The sequence below is a fragment of the Sardina pilchardus genome, chromosome 11 (genome assembly GCF_963854185.1).
Source record: "Sardina pilchardus chromosome 11, fSarPil1.1, whole genome shotgun sequence".
Lineage (NCBI taxonomy): Eukaryota > Metazoa > Chordata > Actinopteri > Clupeiformes > Clupeidae > Sardina > Sardina pilchardus.
In genome coordinates, this window is record NC_085004.1 from 34,497,422 (window position 1) to 34,514,921 (window position 17,500).

General features: G+C 46.7%; 3 protein-coding genes across 5 annotated transcripts in view; 2 read left to right on the top strand and 1 right to left on the bottom strand.

Annotated features, from left to right (window-relative positions):
- The window catches only part of hmgxb3 (HMG box domain containing 3), a 21,490-nt gene extending 8,812 nt beyond the window's left edge, over window positions 1–12,678 (bottom strand). For 2 of the 3 annotated variants that reach the window (XM_062548941.1, XM_062548943.1), the window contains exons 1-14: window positions 12,523–12,678; window positions 11,224–11,369; window positions 10,546–10,720; window positions 9,217–9,654; window positions 8,961–9,059; window positions 8,625–8,756; window positions 8,122–8,468; window positions 6,627–6,712; window positions 6,119–6,211; window positions 5,650–5,735; window positions 4,455–4,556; window positions 3,830–3,976; window positions 2,600–2,785; window positions 1,952–2,076 (exon numbers count right to left, since the gene is read on the bottom strand). In XM_062548941.1, the coding sequence (XP_062404925.1) occupies window positions 1,952–2,076; window positions 2,600–2,785; window positions 3,830–3,976; window positions 4,455–4,556; window positions 5,650–5,735; window positions 6,119–6,211; window positions 6,627–6,712; window positions 8,122–8,468; window positions 8,625–8,756; window positions 8,961–9,059; window positions 9,217–9,654; window positions 10,546–10,720; window positions 11,224–11,366 (2,159 nt within the window). In that variant the 5' untranslated portion in view covers window positions 11,367–11,369; window positions 12,523–12,678. Of the gene's footprint in view, window positions 1–1,951; window positions 2,077–2,599; window positions 2,786–3,829; window positions 3,977–4,454; window positions 4,557–5,649; window positions 5,736–6,118; window positions 6,212–6,626; window positions 6,713–8,121; window positions 8,469–8,624; window positions 8,757–8,960; window positions 9,060–9,216; window positions 9,655–10,545; window positions 10,721–11,223; window positions 11,370–12,395; window positions 12,458–12,522 lie in introns of those variants that run through there. The other variant, XM_062548942.1, reaches the window with a different exon arrangement.
- A 128-nt stretch (window positions 12,679–12,806) lies between these two features.
- LOC134095421 (SLC35A4 upstream open reading frame protein-like) lies at window positions 12,807–15,668 on the top strand. The gene is made up of 3 exons (XM_062548945.1): window positions 12,807–13,281; window positions 14,038–14,136; window positions 15,461–15,668. Exons 1-3 carry the CDS (start codon window positions 13,267–13,269, stop codon window positions 15,659–15,661), a joined length of 315 nt encoding a protein of 104 aa, XP_062404929.1. The 5' UTR covers window positions 12,807–13,266; the 3' UTR covers window positions 15,662–15,668.
- A 543-nt stretch (window positions 15,669–16,211) lies between these two features.
- slc35a4 (solute carrier family 35 member A4) overlaps window positions 16,212–17,500 on the top strand; it is a 2,219-nt gene continuing 930 nt past the window's right edge. Inside the window, exon 1 of the mRNA XM_062548944.1 lies at window positions 16,212–17,500. This exon is cut by the window's right edge and continues 930 nt beyond it. Coding sequence (XP_062404928.1) covers window positions 16,218–17,219 — 1,002 coding nt within the window. The 5' untranslated portion in view covers window positions 16,212–16,217 and the 3' untranslated portion in view covers window positions 17,220–17,500.

Here is a 17,500-nt window from a genome sequence, read left to right on the forward strand (position 1 = left end):
TTTGGCTTTAGGGATCCTCTACTCACTACCACGTAAGTGTAGTGTTGTTTGGAACAGTAGAAGAGGTATAAAAATAGCGTTTTGTAGCGGCGAAAGGACATGCCCGAGTCACTTCCAGGCTAACGAGTTTTGGCTAAAAACGGTGAGCTCGAACTTTCTCAAAATACATCCGAATGACATGATTTTGGTGTCAACTCAACGTATGTACTCCCAATAGTCCGAAAAAATGATCTAAAGTGCATTTCACTCCGGATTATCCCTTTAAACAGAGAGAACTGGCAGCGGCTGCAGTGTTCTGTGTGTGTGTGTGTGTGTGTGTGTGTGTGTGTGTGTGTGTGTGTGTGTGTGTGTGTGTGTGTGTGTGTGTGTGTGTGTGTGTGTGTACCTCTGTCCTCCTTTAAACAGAGAGAACTGGCAGCGGCTGCAGTGTTCTGTGTGTGTGTGTGTGTGTGTGTGTGTGTGTACCTCTGTCCTCCTTTAAACAGAGAGAACTGGCAGCGGCTGCAGTGTTCTGTGTGTGTGTGTGTGTGTGTGTGTGTGTATCAGAGGAGGCTCGTCCATTGAGGAAAGGGAGGACAATCCTCCCTTAACTTTTCAGGGAAATTAAAATAATAAAATATACATATATTTAACCAATTTCTTAACTAAAACAACATAGAACTAACTGCTTTTCAAACGCAATGTTACTGAAATCAGTCAAATTTGTGAAAGCGACCCCTATCGTAATTGAAAATTACTGCACGGAGGATCCTCCTCCTCAAGACCCCCATTAGCGCCCATTGTAAACTCTCCAGACCCTCGCGGCTCGTGGATACCATTCAAGTGAATGGCCGAAGGGAGGAAGATCCTCCGCGGAAGTGCCTCCGTCAATGAACCAATCAGTGGAGCTCATGCTGCTAATATCCAATCAGAAAGACAACTGTATCAGAAGTTGCCATGCTGCAGGAAAGTCGAGAATGTGGATCGGAAATTAAATTAATTAACTTAATCATTTCAGTTGCTTAGTTGTTAATAAATCAAACGTTTTATTGAGCATCCAACTTCGTGTCACTCACTGGACTTACAAACAGCTCAGAACGGCAGAAAGACGTATACAAAACTCCAATGGTAGCAAGCAGCTAGCTAGGGTAAGTCTGTCAGTTAACTTAGCAAAGGAGAGAGCAATGAAATGATATGTTGCCTCGTACCTACAGTAGCAAATGAACGAACGTCTGAACTAAGACATTTCAGTAAGTATTTAGGTCTAATTTAGTTGAAAACGAATTTAAGCTAATTTTAACAAGATTAACTAGCAAGGTTTGAATTGTAACTAGCTGAACGTCAGGTTGCTGTTTTACACACTATCAAGCTTTCATGAAAACGTGAGCCTCTATGAGGGCTGTTGTTTTTTTTAGACTAGCCTACATGTCATGTTTCTGTCTGTGTTTTGGGTTAGATCATGATTGTACAACTGGTTTGGGGTCATCAAAGTAGAGCCTGAAGCTTTAGAAGTTTGACACCTCTACCCAGCTGCTCACAATTCACGTTACCAATCAGCTGAAAACGTTCTACTCAGAAACTCAAAATAAATATTTTATTTAACAAAGTATAAAAATAAAAGTCCTAGCATATTTTCAGTGCATGCATTATGTTTCAGTAGAGGGGTATACAACAGTAAAGGATACTAAAAGTACTGGCAAGCTGCAGTACAAATAATTTTATTTATTAATTCCAGTTTACTTTGACATTAAATCATATCCATAACCATAATGTGGGCTTAACAATTTCCCTCTCTGAAAGACCCCCCCCCCCCCAAAAAAAAAACAGCAACACACACCTTCCTCCGTTAATTCTAAAACCACCAGCCGCCACTGGTGTGTATATACCTCTGTCCTCCTTTAAACAGAGGGAACTGGCAGCGGCTGCAGTGTTCTGTGTGTGTGTGTGTGTGTGTGTGTGTGTGTGTGTATACCTCTGTCCTCCTTTAAACAGAGGGAACTGACAGAGGCTGCAGTGTTCTGCGGGCGACTCGTAGAATCGTGGCCAGCTGCTCTGGAGCTGAGCACTCAGCTGCTCATCTGTAGAGGACACCACCACCTGCACACACACACACACACACACACATATATATATACAGGATATAAACCGCTCACAAAAAGTAAGGAAACTTGACTTTGGCCCATTATATCTCCCCTTTAGTAATACCAACCAGTAAAGTGTTTCATATCATTTTTATCGTTGATTTGTCACCTTTACAATGAGGTATAGCTTGTAAGCATAGGGCAATCATGGAATGAGCAACACAAGCAAACGTGTAAGTAGTGCCAACGAAAAATGTGCCAAAATGGCCTGTTATGCTATTGGAATTCACCTTTGTTACTTCAAGCATTGACGATTGCACTCTCCCACAGAAATGAGGAAAACAAAACATGTTAGGCATACATTTGTTCATTTTACACTCAGTGTCAGGGTCCTCAGTAGCGTGTAGAGGATCCATATGCAGCCACAACAGCTTGGCACCTTCTTCTCATGCAGGTCACCAACCTGGCTACATGTATCTGTGAGTTACTGAGCTCCTGGTTGAGTGAGTGAGTGTGTGTGTGTGTGTGTGTGTGTGTACCTGTGTGTTGTTGAGCTCCTGGATGAGTGTGAGTGTATCCTGAAGTTCTCCCTCGCTCTCTGGAATCTGTAGGCATTGCCGTAGCAACTGGAGTGTGTTCTGTCTCTGGACGTCCCTCTGCGCCGCCGTCAGAGGAGTGTATGGGTCTAACACACACTCTGCATCACCTCTGCAGTCCTCAGCAGCCTGCACACACACACACACACACACACACACACACACACACACACACACACACTTTGTTTTAAATATAAATCATCTGAACACAACACAGATCTTTGCTGCAGATGTTGATGCTGATGTTGTTGTTGTTGCGAGGACATCCCTTTTGCTTTTGCGCGTGTTAGCGCTGACTTTAACGTTAGCATCTCACCGTAGCTTTGCTCTTGCGCGCATGTTAGCGCTGACGCAAACATTAACGTCTCACTGTAGCATTGCTCTTGCCTGTGTTAACGCTGAAGTTAACGTTAGCATCTCACCGTAGATTTGCACTTGTGCGCGTGTTAACGCTGACGTTAGCGTTAGCATCTCACTGTAGCTTTGCTCTTGGCGCGTGTTAGCGCAGACGTTAATGTTAACATCTCACCATAGCTTTGCTCTTGCGCGCGTGTTAGCGCAGACGTTAATGTTAACATCTCACCATAGCTTTGCTCTTGGCGCGTGTTAGCGCAGACGTTAATGTTAACATCTCACCATAGCTTTGCTCTTGCGCGCGTGTTAGCGCAGACGTTAATGTTAACATCTCACCATAGCTTTGCTCTTGCGCGCATGTTAGCGCAGACGTTAATGTTAACATCTCACCATAGCTTTGCTCTTGGCGCGTGTTAGCGCAGACGTTAATGTTAACATCTCACCATAGCTTTGCTCTTGCGCGCCTGTTAGCGCAGACGTTAATGTTAACATCTCACCATAGCTTTGCTCTTGCGCGCGTGTTAGCGCAGACGTTAATGTTAACATCTCACCATAGCTTTGCTCTTGCGCGCGTTAGCGCAGACGTTAATGTTAACATCTCACCATAGCTTTGCTCTTGCACGCGTGTTAGCGCAGACGTTAATGTTAACATCTCACCATAGCTTTGCTCTTGCGCGCCTGTTAGCGCAGACGTTAATGTTAACATCTCACCATAGCTTTGCTCTTGCACGCGCGTTAGCGCAGACGTTAATGTTAACATCTCACCATAGCTTTGCTCTTGCACGCGTGTTAGCGCAGACGTTAATGTTAACATCTCACCATAGCTTTGCTCTTGCGCGCGGGGTTCTTGCTGAGTTCCCAGCCGCAGGCGGGGCAGTGGGCGGGCTTATGACGGTTCTTGTAGACGTAGTCGCATCCAGGGTTCTTACAACGACCACGGCCACGTGCCGTCGACAGGCCCAGGTCCTAACACACACACACACACACACACACACACACACACACACACACACACACACACACAATTTAAATGATAGACAAAGTGCAATGTCTGGCTACAAGCAACAGTGAAGTAAAGTTAATGTAAATAAACTACAATCTGTTTTGTAGGTTAACAGAACCAGTCAGATTGTGAGAGCAGACATGAGCTTCAACCCCACACATGATGCCAATAATACCAATAATATCAGGACCGTTCACTGTTTATAATATCAAGACTATTCACTGGTTATAATATCAGGACTTTTCACTGGTTATAATATCAGGACTATTCACTGGTTATAACATCAAGCCTATTCACTGGTTATAATATCAGGACTATTCACTGGTCACATCAGGACTAATCACTATCCCCATTATGTACACAAAGCTTTTATACTAGTGCCCAGAGGACTACACACACTTAAGTTAACAAACAATCACACATGCACACACACACCCTCACCAGGTTGGCGCCAGTGTTCTGTTTGAAGGGGACCATGGACAGCATCTTCAGGCTGTTTTCCGTTATGATAAACTGACCACCGGTCAGACGGGACGCAGGCTTCTAAGAACACACACACACACACACACACACACACACACACACACACACACACACACACACACACACACACACACACACACACACACACACACACACACACACACACACACACACACACACACACACACATCCTGCGTAAGTATGTTCAAACTTCTGTGTTTTGTGTGCATGGTGTGTGTGTGCGTGTGTGTGTGTGCGTGGGGTATGAGTGGGTGGTGTGTGTGTGTGTGTGTGTGTGTGTGGTATGAGTGTGTGTTTGTGTGTGTGTGTGTTAGGGCTGTCAATCTTATCCCATTCGAATTTCATTCATTATTATTTTTCTATATTCTTAAATTTGAATATTTAATGGTCAATTTTGACTTATATTTACTATTTTTCTATCTACTCGCACTGTAAAAACTGGCTTAGCCTATGCCACTGCCACTATGACATCGTAGTTGACTTGTTTTACGTGATAGCTGTCTTGCTAAGTAAATTATAGCCCTTTGCTGACTGAGAAACATTACATTCACATTACAGAAAGCCGTTACTGAAGGCGACTGCTGAACGACCGCTGTCATTTCAGTTAGCTCGTTGGCTAGTTAGCTAGCTAGCATTAGGCAAACGTTCCAAAAAGACGTGCTGGCCTTACTGTCAGACGGTTTTAGTAACATAGCAACAATAAACACAGCATTTAAGCATCTTTGCTTGACCGAAGCACTGAGAAAAGGAGGAGCAGCACCTAAAGCTGATCGTTTGCGAAATATAGTCAACACTTAAATAAAATTTAAAAAAAAAAACACATTTGAATTATAATTTTAACATTCGAATAGTATTATTTTTTTACAAATTCAAATTATATTCGAATACCGAAATTCGTTCCAACAGCCCTAGTGTGTGTGGTATGAGTGTGTGTGTGTGTGTGTGTGTGTGTGTTTGTGTGTGTGTGTGTGTGTGGGGGGGGTGTGTGTGTGTGTGTGTGTGCGTGTGTGCGTGTGTGTGTGGTATGAGTGTATGAGTGTATGAGTGTATGAGTGTGTGTGTGTGTGTGTGTGTGTGTGTGTGTGTGTGTGTGTGTGTGTGTGTGTGTGTGTGTGTGTGTGTGTGTGCTTACCTGCTCTGGGGTTGGGGAAGGTAGGGTGTGCCCAAGCTGTTTCAGTGTACTGGGTTTCAGGCCAGATATTTCACAGGGGACTTTTACTGCAGAAAACACACACATCTATGCATTAACCACACACACACACACACACACACACACACACACACACACACACACACACACACACACACACACACACACACACACACACACATCTATGCATTAACCCCCCCCCCCCACACACACACACACATCTATGCATTAATAACCACACACACACACACACACACACACACACACGCACATTCACACTTATACAAACACATTCATGTGGTAATGTCATATAAAGCTTTTGTGACAGAAACATTAAACATCATGGGATAATACCTGCCGTTTGTGTGTATATGTGTAATGTGTATATATGTGTGTGTGTGTGTGTGTGTGTGTGTGTGTGGGTGGGTGTGTGGGTGTGTGTGTGTTCTACCTGTTTTAATGGTGCTGCTGTTCTTAACTTCAACCTTGGGCTTGTTGGAAGAAGGGACAGTGATGAACTGGACTACAGTAGCCGGGGAAGGGACTGTTCTCACACACACACACACACACACATACGCAAACACACACACACACACACACACACAATATGTTTTACCAGCTTAACACAAAGTAAACAATCTGATGCTTTGAAATAGAACACAGGCACCGTCTTACTTTGAAATAGAACACAGGCACCGTCTTACTGTGTGTGTGTGTGTGTGTGTGTGTGCATATTTGTGTCCAACTTGTGTCTGTGTGTGTGAATGTGACTGTATGTGTGTGTTTGTATCCAACGTGTGTGTGCGTTTGTGTGTGTGTGTGACAGTGTGTGTGTGCGTCTTTGTGTCCGACTCTTGCGTGTGCGTGTGCACATACATGCGCATTTGTATCGAGCACGGGCATGCGTGCGTGCGTGCGTGCGTGCGTGCATGCGTGCGTGCATGCGTGCGTGCGTGTACCTGCTTTGGTGGGAGCTGGCAGTATTGCTCTCACAGGACGCTTCTGTCCAGTACCCACACTTCTGGCTCTCCCTCGAGAGCGTCCACTGAAAACACACACACACACACACACACACACACACACGTTATAACACATATGAATAGGCCCATCCCCAGACCTGCCAACCTTGAAGAGGTGTTTTGAGTAGCACCTTGAGCATGACCACACACACACACACACACACACACACACACACACACACACACACACACACACACACACACACACACACACAATCTTATTTTATATACCATTGTAAAGTACATATTTATATGAAATGAATGATGTCTGTAATGAGATTCATTTAAATGATTAACATTGTAATATATTTGATGGACTCAATCTCACACGATGCATCCACTTATGTCACTTCCTGTTAGTTGCTTGAACCTAATGAATGAGCTCGTGGGGCTACAAGGTTAAGCTACCTGTTTGATGCACTCATGCTCACAAGAAGTTACCACAGTGTATATTGTCTTAACCGCTCATAAGAGTTACCCCAGTTTATATCGACTTATACTCAACCCAAGAACAAGATTAACATCACCTCTTAGTCAACAAGCCGGCACAAGTGGTATGTTGCGCTTTGTTTGGTTATTATTTTAATAATGCTCAAGGTTGTGTTTGTGTTTATGAATGTATGATTGACTGTGGTATGTTTGTCTTGTTTGTGTAGTGCTACGTTGTTTGTATTTCCTCGTTGGAAACCTGGCCTCGGAATTGTGACTAAGGGCGACACAATAATTTTGAAGAGATGTTTTGAGTGGCACCTTGAGCACGGCCACTGAACACACACACACACATACACACACACACACACACAAAAATGTGTTTTGAGTAGCACCTGGAGCCGAGAAAAAAAATGCTCACGTCGGCCTTCAAATGGCCTAACGTAGCCGTAAGCGTAAGATAAATGTCGGATATCTAGTGAAATTTGATCCAACGTGTTCCTGAGAGTGCAAACGGAATCGCTTACTCCGTAATGCTCACAATCTGTTTTAGAGCCAAATGATCCTGACCTGAAAAACGAAACGAAAAACGAAATGTCTATTATCATTAGATTTAAGCAATAAGCCCCGAGAGGCTGTCATTTGCACTGATTTCAGAACAGCTAAGGGCGTGAACTTCTAGCTGTTCTAAAATCAGTGCGAACGAAGGACTCGAGTGGCTTATTGCTTTTGTAAAACTGTTACTACGTCTATTCGGCAAGATTTCATTAAAACGAACGCACAGTAATGAAAAATGTAACACAGACACAGACACACACACACACAGACCCAAACACACACACACACACACACACACAGCAGAGGACAGTAGGTACTCACCTGGAGACACACACACAGACATACAGTACACACACACAGACACACACACTCCAGAGGACAGTAGGTCCTCACCTGGAGACACACACACACACAGACACACACACTCTAGAGGACAGTAGGTGCTCACCTGGAGGCTCTCCTGCCGCGGCCCTCAGTAGCGGTGCTATGCCTGGTGGCCGTGATGGCGGCGGTGGCACTGGTGGCGTTCTGCTCGGCGCCCTCCACACTCTCCGTGCCCTCTGCGCCAGCACCCTCTGGTGGCTGGGTGGGTGCCCGCCGTTCCCGTGGCAACCGGACGATGGTCTGGCGTTGCTTAGCGTTAGCTGCAGAGTTCTGATGGGCGCTAAGGCCCGCCCCTGGCTCCGCCTCTTGTGAGTGTGGTGCGGAGGGAGGGGGTGTGTCCTTCTGTGGTGTCCATGGCGATGGCTTGTCGTTGCTAGGCAGCGCACCTGCTTTATCGGAGTCTTTCTTCCCCTGTGACATGGACAGGCAATCAGCCAACTGGGCAAAGGGCATCTAGGGGTGTGTGTGAGTGAGTGTTTGTGTCTGTGTGTGTGTGTGTGTGTATCTGTGAGTGAGTGTGTGTGTGTGTGTGAGTGAGTGAGGGTGTGTGTGTGTGTGTTCACTCACCACAGCGATCCACTTGCCCCCCAGGTGTAGCCCACAGAGGGGGCAGAGGGGCGGTTTGTGCCGCGTGACGTAGGTGAAGGGGCAGCCTGGCGTGTGGCAACTACCCCTCCCTCTCCGGGTGTACTTTATGGACTACACACACACACATACACACACAGACACACACACACACACACACACATAAACAAACACAAACACATACACCACAGAGAGTTCCAATATTAATAGAAGAAGACAAAAAAAAGCATAAAGTCATATTCATAAACACAAACACACACACACACACACACACACACACACACAGACTGAGAAGAGTAGCAGCACACACACACACACCAGTTTGACGGCCGGCGTGGGGGCGGCATCCACGCTGGACATGAGGGGCAGCATGAGCACGGAGCTGGCGGGGGTCATGACCTTGCTCTCCAGAAGGTTCTACAACAGGGGTCAGAGTTTAAGGGTCAGGGGTCAAGTCCACACAAGGCCCGTCCAGTTCATCAGACACACACACAAACCACACACACACCACATGCACACACCACATATACACACAAACACAATCTCAAACCCTCAATCAAATCCAACTGCTCACCTGATTGGGTATGATGGCCACCAGGTGGGTGGAGTCTGTCTTCAACAGGCCCTCCTCCATCACCATGCCAACTGCAGTGGTGGGTGTGGCCTCCTGCTCCTTGACGGGGCAGCTGGTCAGCGTGTGTGTGAGAGCGTGTGGCTGAGGCAGCGTTGCCACAGCGACAGAAGCGTTGGCGGCAGCTGTGTCATCCCTCGGCATCTCCATGGCGACGCTCTGCTCGGCCAGCTCCACCTCGCTGCCCAGCGCCATCGGAGAGAAGAGTGGAGACTCACCACACACACCGCCGCCACCGCCGCCGTCGTCCACACACACCTCCACGGCCCCGCCCGCCTGCTCGTCCAGCACGCCGCCTTTGGGCAGCAGCACGAAGCTCGCCCGCGGGAGAATCCTCCGGAACCCTGGAACATCCTGGGACGCCACCGCAGAGACGGCTCTCTGGGCAGGGTCAAAGGGGAGAGGTCGTAGGTCAGGGAAGGAGGCGGATGGAATAAATAAATAAATAGTGAACAAAAGGGAAAAGAGAGAGCATCTCCTCTATAATCAGATCAAATGTGCAATAATCAGATGTGCCATAATCAGATGTGCTATAATCAGATCAGATGTGCCATAATCAAATGTGCTATAATCAGATCAGATGTGCTATAATCAGATGTGCTATAATCAGATCAGATGTGCTGCAATCAGATGTGCTGTAATCAGATCAGATGTGCTGCAATCAGATCAGATGTGCTATAATCAGATGTGCCATAATCAGATGTGCTATAATCAGATCAGATGTGCCATAATCAGATGTGCTATAATCAGATGTGCTATAATCAGATGTGCTGTAATCAGATCAGATGTGCTGCAATCAGATCAGATGTGCTATAATCAGATGTGCTATAATCAGATCAGATGTGCTATAATCAGATGTGTTATAATCAGATCAGATGTGCTATAATCAGATGTGCTATAATCAGATGTGCTATAATCAGATGTGCTATAATCAGATCAGATGTGCTATAACCAGATGTGCTATAATCAGATCAGATGTGCTATAATCAGATGTGCTATAATCCGATCAGATGTGCTATAATCAGATGTGCTATAATCAGATGTGCTATAATCAGATCAGATGTGCTATAATCAGATGTGTTATAATCAGATCAGATGTGCTGTAATCAGATCAGATGTGCTATAATCAGATGTGCTATAATCAGATGTGCTATAATCAGATCAGATGTGCTATAATCAGATGTGCTATAATCAGATGTGTTATAATCAGATCAGATGTGCTGTAATCAGATCAGATGTGCTATAATCAGCACTCGGTTGGGTTCTGCTGACCTGCGTGAGTCCGTCCCGTTCCAGTAGGGCCCGGTCCAGATAGAAAGCCTTATCGGCCACACTGAGCCTGCGCCAGCTCTCGCTGATGCGCTTGTTGATCTCCGACTGCGGCAGGTCAGGGTGCTCCTGCTGCAGACGCTGGTGCACGTCAAAGTAGTACAGCAGATACGCTGACCTGGGACACACAAACGCACACACACACGCACACACACACACACACACAGAGTCAGATGCAGAATTTAAACAGCTCTTCACGAGATCACATGTACCTTGGCGATGTTTACTAACAAAGACGTTGCTAACATTTGCACCATGCATGCACGCGTGTGTCGTCCTGTTGTTTACCTTCATTTCCGGATTTTTCTATGATCTCCGTGGTAAACGTCACAACACTTTGAACTGTGGGTAATTCCCTTAGATTAAGTCTGCACCGATGCAGACTCATGGAAAGGGCTCGGTAAGTGTGTACTCAAACCCTCACGCTCGTTGGGACACCAATTGGGACAGCCCTAAGCCCTTTTCGAATTTCGCAAGAACACGCACCAAAGTCTGTGAGTCCGAACATTGGGATTGGGCCTGTGTGTGTGTGTGTGTGTGCAGGTGTGTGTGTGTGTGTGTGTGTGTGTGTGTGTGTGTGTGTGTGTGTGTGTGTGTGTGTGTGTGTGTGTGTGTGTGCACCTGGGTTTCTTGGTTTTGTCGAGGCGTTCTGCGTGGCCTTTAGGCTTCCTCCTCCTCTTGGGTGACGGAACCTCCAGCGACGAGTAACAGCTCTCCACCTCTTCCACCAGACGCACCTCCGAGTCCTCAAACACAGCCTCCATCTCCTACACACACACACACACACACACACACACACACACACACACACACACACACACACACACACACACACACACACACACACACACACACACACACACACACACACACACACACACAAATGAGTAACAGCTCTCCACCTCCTCCATTTCCATGTACAACACTGAAGGAGACACAAAACATCTTTGACTTCATATTTGCCAGTTCCCTGCGATGGCTGAGATGGGCCAGTATTTTGCAAGTCTTTTTGCCCCCTTTTGTACACACACACAGTATGAAATCCATTAGGCTATAGTAAGATCTCAGTGGCACACAGCATGTAGTAATGTAGGGTGATTGGTAGTCTGGGGTGATTGGTAATTTAAGGCGATTGGTAGTCTGGTCATTGGTAATCTAGGGTGATTGGTACAGTAATTTAGAGTGATTTGTAATCTAGGGTGATGTAGGGTAAAATATCCATTCATTTATGGCTGATTGCGGTAAGGACTGCATCAATGTGCTTGTTTCGTCTGTGATTCAGCTTGTGTAGTGTATGAATCCAACACCATGATCTGCCCCAAGCTGGGAGGGCTTTAGGGGATGGCCCATTTAGACATGCAATGGTTATGCAGAGGATGCCTGGTTGTCATTCTGGAGGCCGTGGCCCGCTATATTTGTAGCACATAAATACCAGACTGTAACACTGTAACACATTCATTACATCCCACATCGCGCTATGACTTGTTAATAGCCTGATTCAGCATAACTATGGGCTATAACAGAGCAGCGTTGGGACTGCGCCTCCGACAGCATATAGAATCTGACTCAGGTCTGCCCTCGGCGGATAAGCAAAGCATAAAGTCATGTTTGAGTCATTCCACAAACAGCAAAAGTAAGCGCCGGAGAGGGACAACTTGAGGCCTATGGTATCCTCAGACTGAGACGGCTAGAATATTCGCTTGTGTAACACAATCATATAAACCACAAATGAACAAAGTATAGCACTATTTTAAAGCCATTATACGATAGCTCTCTACACCGCAAACTCATACTGATGTTTTCTATTGAAGCTGTCTGATATCTCCCTCCCGTAAGAAAATCCTGAGTACTTGTGTGTCTCCATACTGACTTCAGCCTCGACGAATTATCCAATGAGCGACTGCCTTGTTGCAACCTTACCTGGTTTGCAATTGTAATACTCCCCGGTCCAGCTAAACGTCCGATCAGATATACTTGAAACGATCAAAGCATGATATGTTTGGTTTATTCGTCGAATTTTACTATGTTAGAAGCTCTTATAATAATTCAGAAAGACTCTCTTTTCGTCTTCGTACTTCTCCAGTGTTTCGTTAAAATGGCGCTTTGTTGCTAAGGTTGACAACCAATCATGTGACAGAATGAATCAACAACAGCCAATCGTGTGACACGTTTTAAACACGTGAAAGCGTTTCTGCTGTTGTTTGTAGCAGGAATTGGTAGCATTTATTTTTTCCACTGGATAGAGTAAAGTGGGGGCATGTCATAAAGTTACTATCTAAATAGTTCGCAAGTTTAGCCTACTGTTCTACACATTCATTGCTAGTGCCAGTGACTGATTTCATGCTGAATCGCTCCGATACAACTCCGCTATCAGACGTATTATTGCAGGACAGGCAACTTTGTAACTAAATTAGGAATACCCTCTCATTGCTGATTAGCACACCGAAGAGCCACTTCTCCAAGGGTTTGTGAGTTTTGGCGGACATATTAAGCATTTGTTTTAAAATGATAACGGCGAATTTAGACTGGCCCTGATGACAAGTGAACACAACCGCCCACTACTTCAAGTTGCCAAAACGCAGACCAAAGAAATCCAGCATAGTGGCAAGAAATGTCATTCAGGCAAGATGAATCGAGTATCGAAAGCTACATTTGTTAGCAAACATGGCGGATGACAAGGTGAGTGAGTGCCGCACAGCATTTATTCTTTTAAAAGCATCCGATCTGCGCTATGACACAGTTCAGAAAGGTCATGCAACCGTTGCTTTGATCAACTGTCGTCTTTCTTCATTGTTTTGATCACTGGTCATGCCTGCTGGGAAATGGTATAGTTTGGATTCGTCACTGCTGCTAGCTAGTAGCAACCTCAACGCGACAGAGGATAACATTAGGTTAGGAACTAACGTCATTTGACGAAGGTGGATATATCAATGAACGGTCAATTTGCCCGTTCTCTCTCTAGGTGTGTAGATTTTGTGTGCAGGTTTAGTAGCCCTTATTTCCCCTGCAGTCGTGCTGTACGTGACACCGTTAAGTGTCAGTTGGTTGATTCCGTGACTTAAAGACTGCATAATGTTGATCAGAAGTCTGCACCTGCACTGCGCCTGCACTGACTGTGAGCACCCCGAATGCGTTCGTGCAGTTGTGGACCAATCATTTAAGGCTCTTCTGATTCTTAAACTCTGGAGTCGTATCGGATTTCTCAGCCTTAATTAGATTAATGCAACTAATTCAATTAATTGACACTGCAGTTGAACATAAACTAAGCCGCGTGTGATGTGGTGATGTCCTAGTCAGACTAAGTCAGTGAAGCTGTGGCACTTGTCAGGCATCATTCTAAAACCACACTCCCAACACATTGATCTGGAGGCAGCATACACAGAAGTTTGTGTGTTACTGAAGGTGTGTGTGTGTGTGTGTGTGTGTGTGTGTTAGGACCCCATGACACAGCTGAAGGACCTAGCAGAACTGAAGGATCAGTTGGAGAATATCCAGAGACGCGTGGAGAACGAGGTGCAAGCAGGAATACCCCAAGTAGGTATCACACACGCACACACACACACAGAATACCCTAAGTCAGTATCACACTGAAACACTCACACTCTACAACCTTCATTTATCAAAGGAGTGTAGAAACCAGCGCAGATCTGAGCACAGAAATGATCTTACGACGGGGCTCTCGCGTGATTCATGACACTTTTGTATCACTCCAATTTCAGCGTAGGAATAAACGTGTGTTGATAAATGTGGCGGCTGGAAACAAGCATGATTTAGATATAACTCCCCTATATGCTAGTTTTAAAGGCCTCGCCCCTAGAATTTACAACATGAAGGTGCATTATACGTCCAAAAGAGAAACATTTGTGATCTCGAGCCACAGTGACGTCCAGCTGAACCTTGTTAATTTTGACAGCTAGAAGCGTCATCAAGGAAGACGGGAAACTAGAGAGATTTAAGCGCAACAGACTTTATTTTTGCAGAGAGAACGCATCATGCTATAAATATATTCATTACAAAACCATACAACACTGCCATTTGCCCATTGAAAGAATTAGAAAAATATATGATTTATGAATGTTGCGTATGCCAAAGAGAAAGTGATCATCTCCTATGGCTATCCTAAGCCATCAAATGGCAGCAAATGGGCTACTCATGTACATGTGTACAAATGAGGGCCTACATGCGCACAAACAAGGTACAAGCAGGATTACCCCAAGTCAGTATCACACATAAACACACACATTCTACATAGGTGTTATTACATGACACTTTTAATGTGATTAGAATCGGAATAATCTCCCATTGTCTTAATTGTATGTCTTATTGTTCTTTTAAAATTATATTCGGATCTTCTTTTTTTAAACAACAGTTAGGTCCGGCCGAACAATTTAGCAATATCTGATTGTGAATTATCAGTCAAAGCTATAACAATGTGTATAGATGTGTTGCATAAAAGGTTTCTAGACTCGTGGTCGTGGTGTTGTTTGGCTTCGTGCCTACGGCAAACCACAGCCGTGGCGATATAGGCCATCAACACCACTCCCACTCGTGCGATAATGCTTAAACAAAGGCCTGACCAGGGACTGGGGCTGCAAATTAACCAACTGGCTAGAAACCTTTTATGCAACACATCTATGCACATTGTTATAGTTCTGACTGTGATAATTATGTATGTAATGTGCACTGCAAAAAAAAAAATACTAATAATCAGAATGACAAAAAATACTGTCCTACAAATGTGGCTGGTTTGCCAGATACTGACCTGTATATTATATATTATTCACCCAAGCTGACATGTAGTTTGAGGCTTATTTTTGTCAATACAGTAGACTAACTTTGTGTGTGTGTAATTTTGCAGGGCGGCTCGGTCTTGGCCTCCCCCTTCCTGAAGGGCGCTGTGGCTGGCTATCTGGTGGCCAAGCTGCGCTCGACGGCCATCTTGGGTGTGTGCCTGGGCATCTGCACGGGTGTGTTTGTGGCGCAGAACTACCCCGTGCCCAACATTGAGCAGACGCTGCGCGACTACGCCAACTCCCTGAAGAAGGGGCCCGGCAACTGAGCTGTGGCGCCCTCTGGTGGAGAGAGAGGGAAGTGCAGCCAGAGACTGCCTCAATGCTGGACATTCAGACTCGTCCAACATACCAGGAGCCTTTACTCGCCCTCGGAGCCGACCTGGACAGCACTGCACTGGCAGAGTTAACATTATTACTGTACTCGACCTGAATTAGGATGTTTTAATCTTGCGTATTACCTGAGGCGACTGGAGCCATACCTGTGTGTGTGAGTGTCTGTGTGAGTGTGAAAGTGAGGATTGAGGCTGACTCTGCTGCTTTAATTCGTGCTGTTGTGATTGCACTATGGACTGTGACTTGGTGGTGTTGAGAGGTGACCCCTTAGGGGAAGCTGTTTTGAGGTTGTTGTCATGGTAAATACCCCTGACCTCTGACCTCTTGGGATGAATGAGCTGGTAACTCTGTGGTTGTCCCCAGGAGCCTCCTCAAGAGCCTCTGTCTAGTGAAGAGTTTAGTTTAGATGCTGTGTGTGTGTGATCTTTGTTCTGATTTCTGTGTTTATTTTGCTTATATTATTTATAATTCGGGTTATTCCTGTGTTAAATGATTGTGATTGATAACGTGAGTGCGGAACCCTCGGGGCCGGACCGCAGTGACCGCTGGCGTTGGGGAGGCCTCTGCTGGCGCACCTCTCGCTGGGCGCTCCTGCTCCTCCTATTGGTCCTGATCTACGGCTCCCACGCCCCCCTCATCGCTCTCACCCAATCAGACGAGGGCGGCGTCCCCTACAGCCCCTCCTCCTGCGTCGTCCTCATCGAGTTCGTCAAGCTGCTGGTTTCCACGGCGACGCTGCTGGCCACCGAGGGCGGGTCGGCCCTGTGCGGCGGCGTCCGCTGGGTCCTAGTGTTGCCGTACGCGGCTCCTGCCCTTCTCTACGCCCTCAACAACAACCTGGTGGTGTACATGCAGGCCCACATGGACCCCAGCACCTTCCAGCTGCTTAGCAACCTCAAGATCGTCACCACGGCGACGCTCTACTCGTCGTGTCTGGGCAAGCGGCTGCGGCCAATCCAGTGGCTGGCCCTGGGGCTGCTGACGCTGGCCGGGGGAGCGCACAGCTACAGCAGCCTGGAGAGGGAGCCCGAGGCTGGGCAGGAGGGGCACCGGGGGCCCAGGCTGCACGTGACGGGGCTGGGCCTGCTGCTGCTGCTGCTCTACTGCTCGGCGTCGGGGCTGGCTGCCGTGGTTACCGAGCGCGCTCTCAAGAGCCAGCGGCTGCCGCTCAGCCTGCAGAACATCTTCCTGTACAGCTGGGGCGTGGCCATCAACGTCGCCTCCCACACAGGCGGAGTCGGAGAGGGCCGGGGCTTCCTGGAGGGCTTCTCGGCGCTGGTGTGGCTGATCGTGATTGGCCAGGCGGCGGCGGGGCTGATGATGTCAGTGGTGATGAAGCACGGCAGCGGAATCTTGCGTCTCTTCGTCATCTCCTCGGCCATGCTGGTCAACGGAGCCCTCTCCTGGGCACTGCTGGGACTGCAGCTCACGCCACTCTTCCTGCTGCCCACGGGACTCACAGCTCTCGCTGCCTACCTGTACTACAGGTAACCGCCCAGGTACTAGTGACCTGTACTGTAGGTAACCGCCCAGGTACTAGTCACCTGTACTACAGGTAACCGCCCAGGTACTAGTGACCTGTACTACAGGTAACAAAGGTACTAGCGACCTGTACTACAGGTAACCGCCCAGGTGCTAGTGACTTGTACTACAGGTTTCGGCTAGGTACTAGTTACCTGCACTGCAAGTAAGGTGCCAGGTACCTTAACAGCCAGGTGCTACAAGTCACAGGCAGCTACAGGATGTCTCTGTTGCTGTGTGTGTTTCTGTCT

Excerpts from the sequence above, each read along its gene's own strand:
- LOC134095421 (XM_062548945.1), top strand. Across the intron at positions 14,137-15,460 it reads TGCAAGCAGGAATACCCCAA|GGCGGCTCGGTCTTGGCCTC; the intron begins GTAGGTATCACA and ends GTAATTTTGCAG.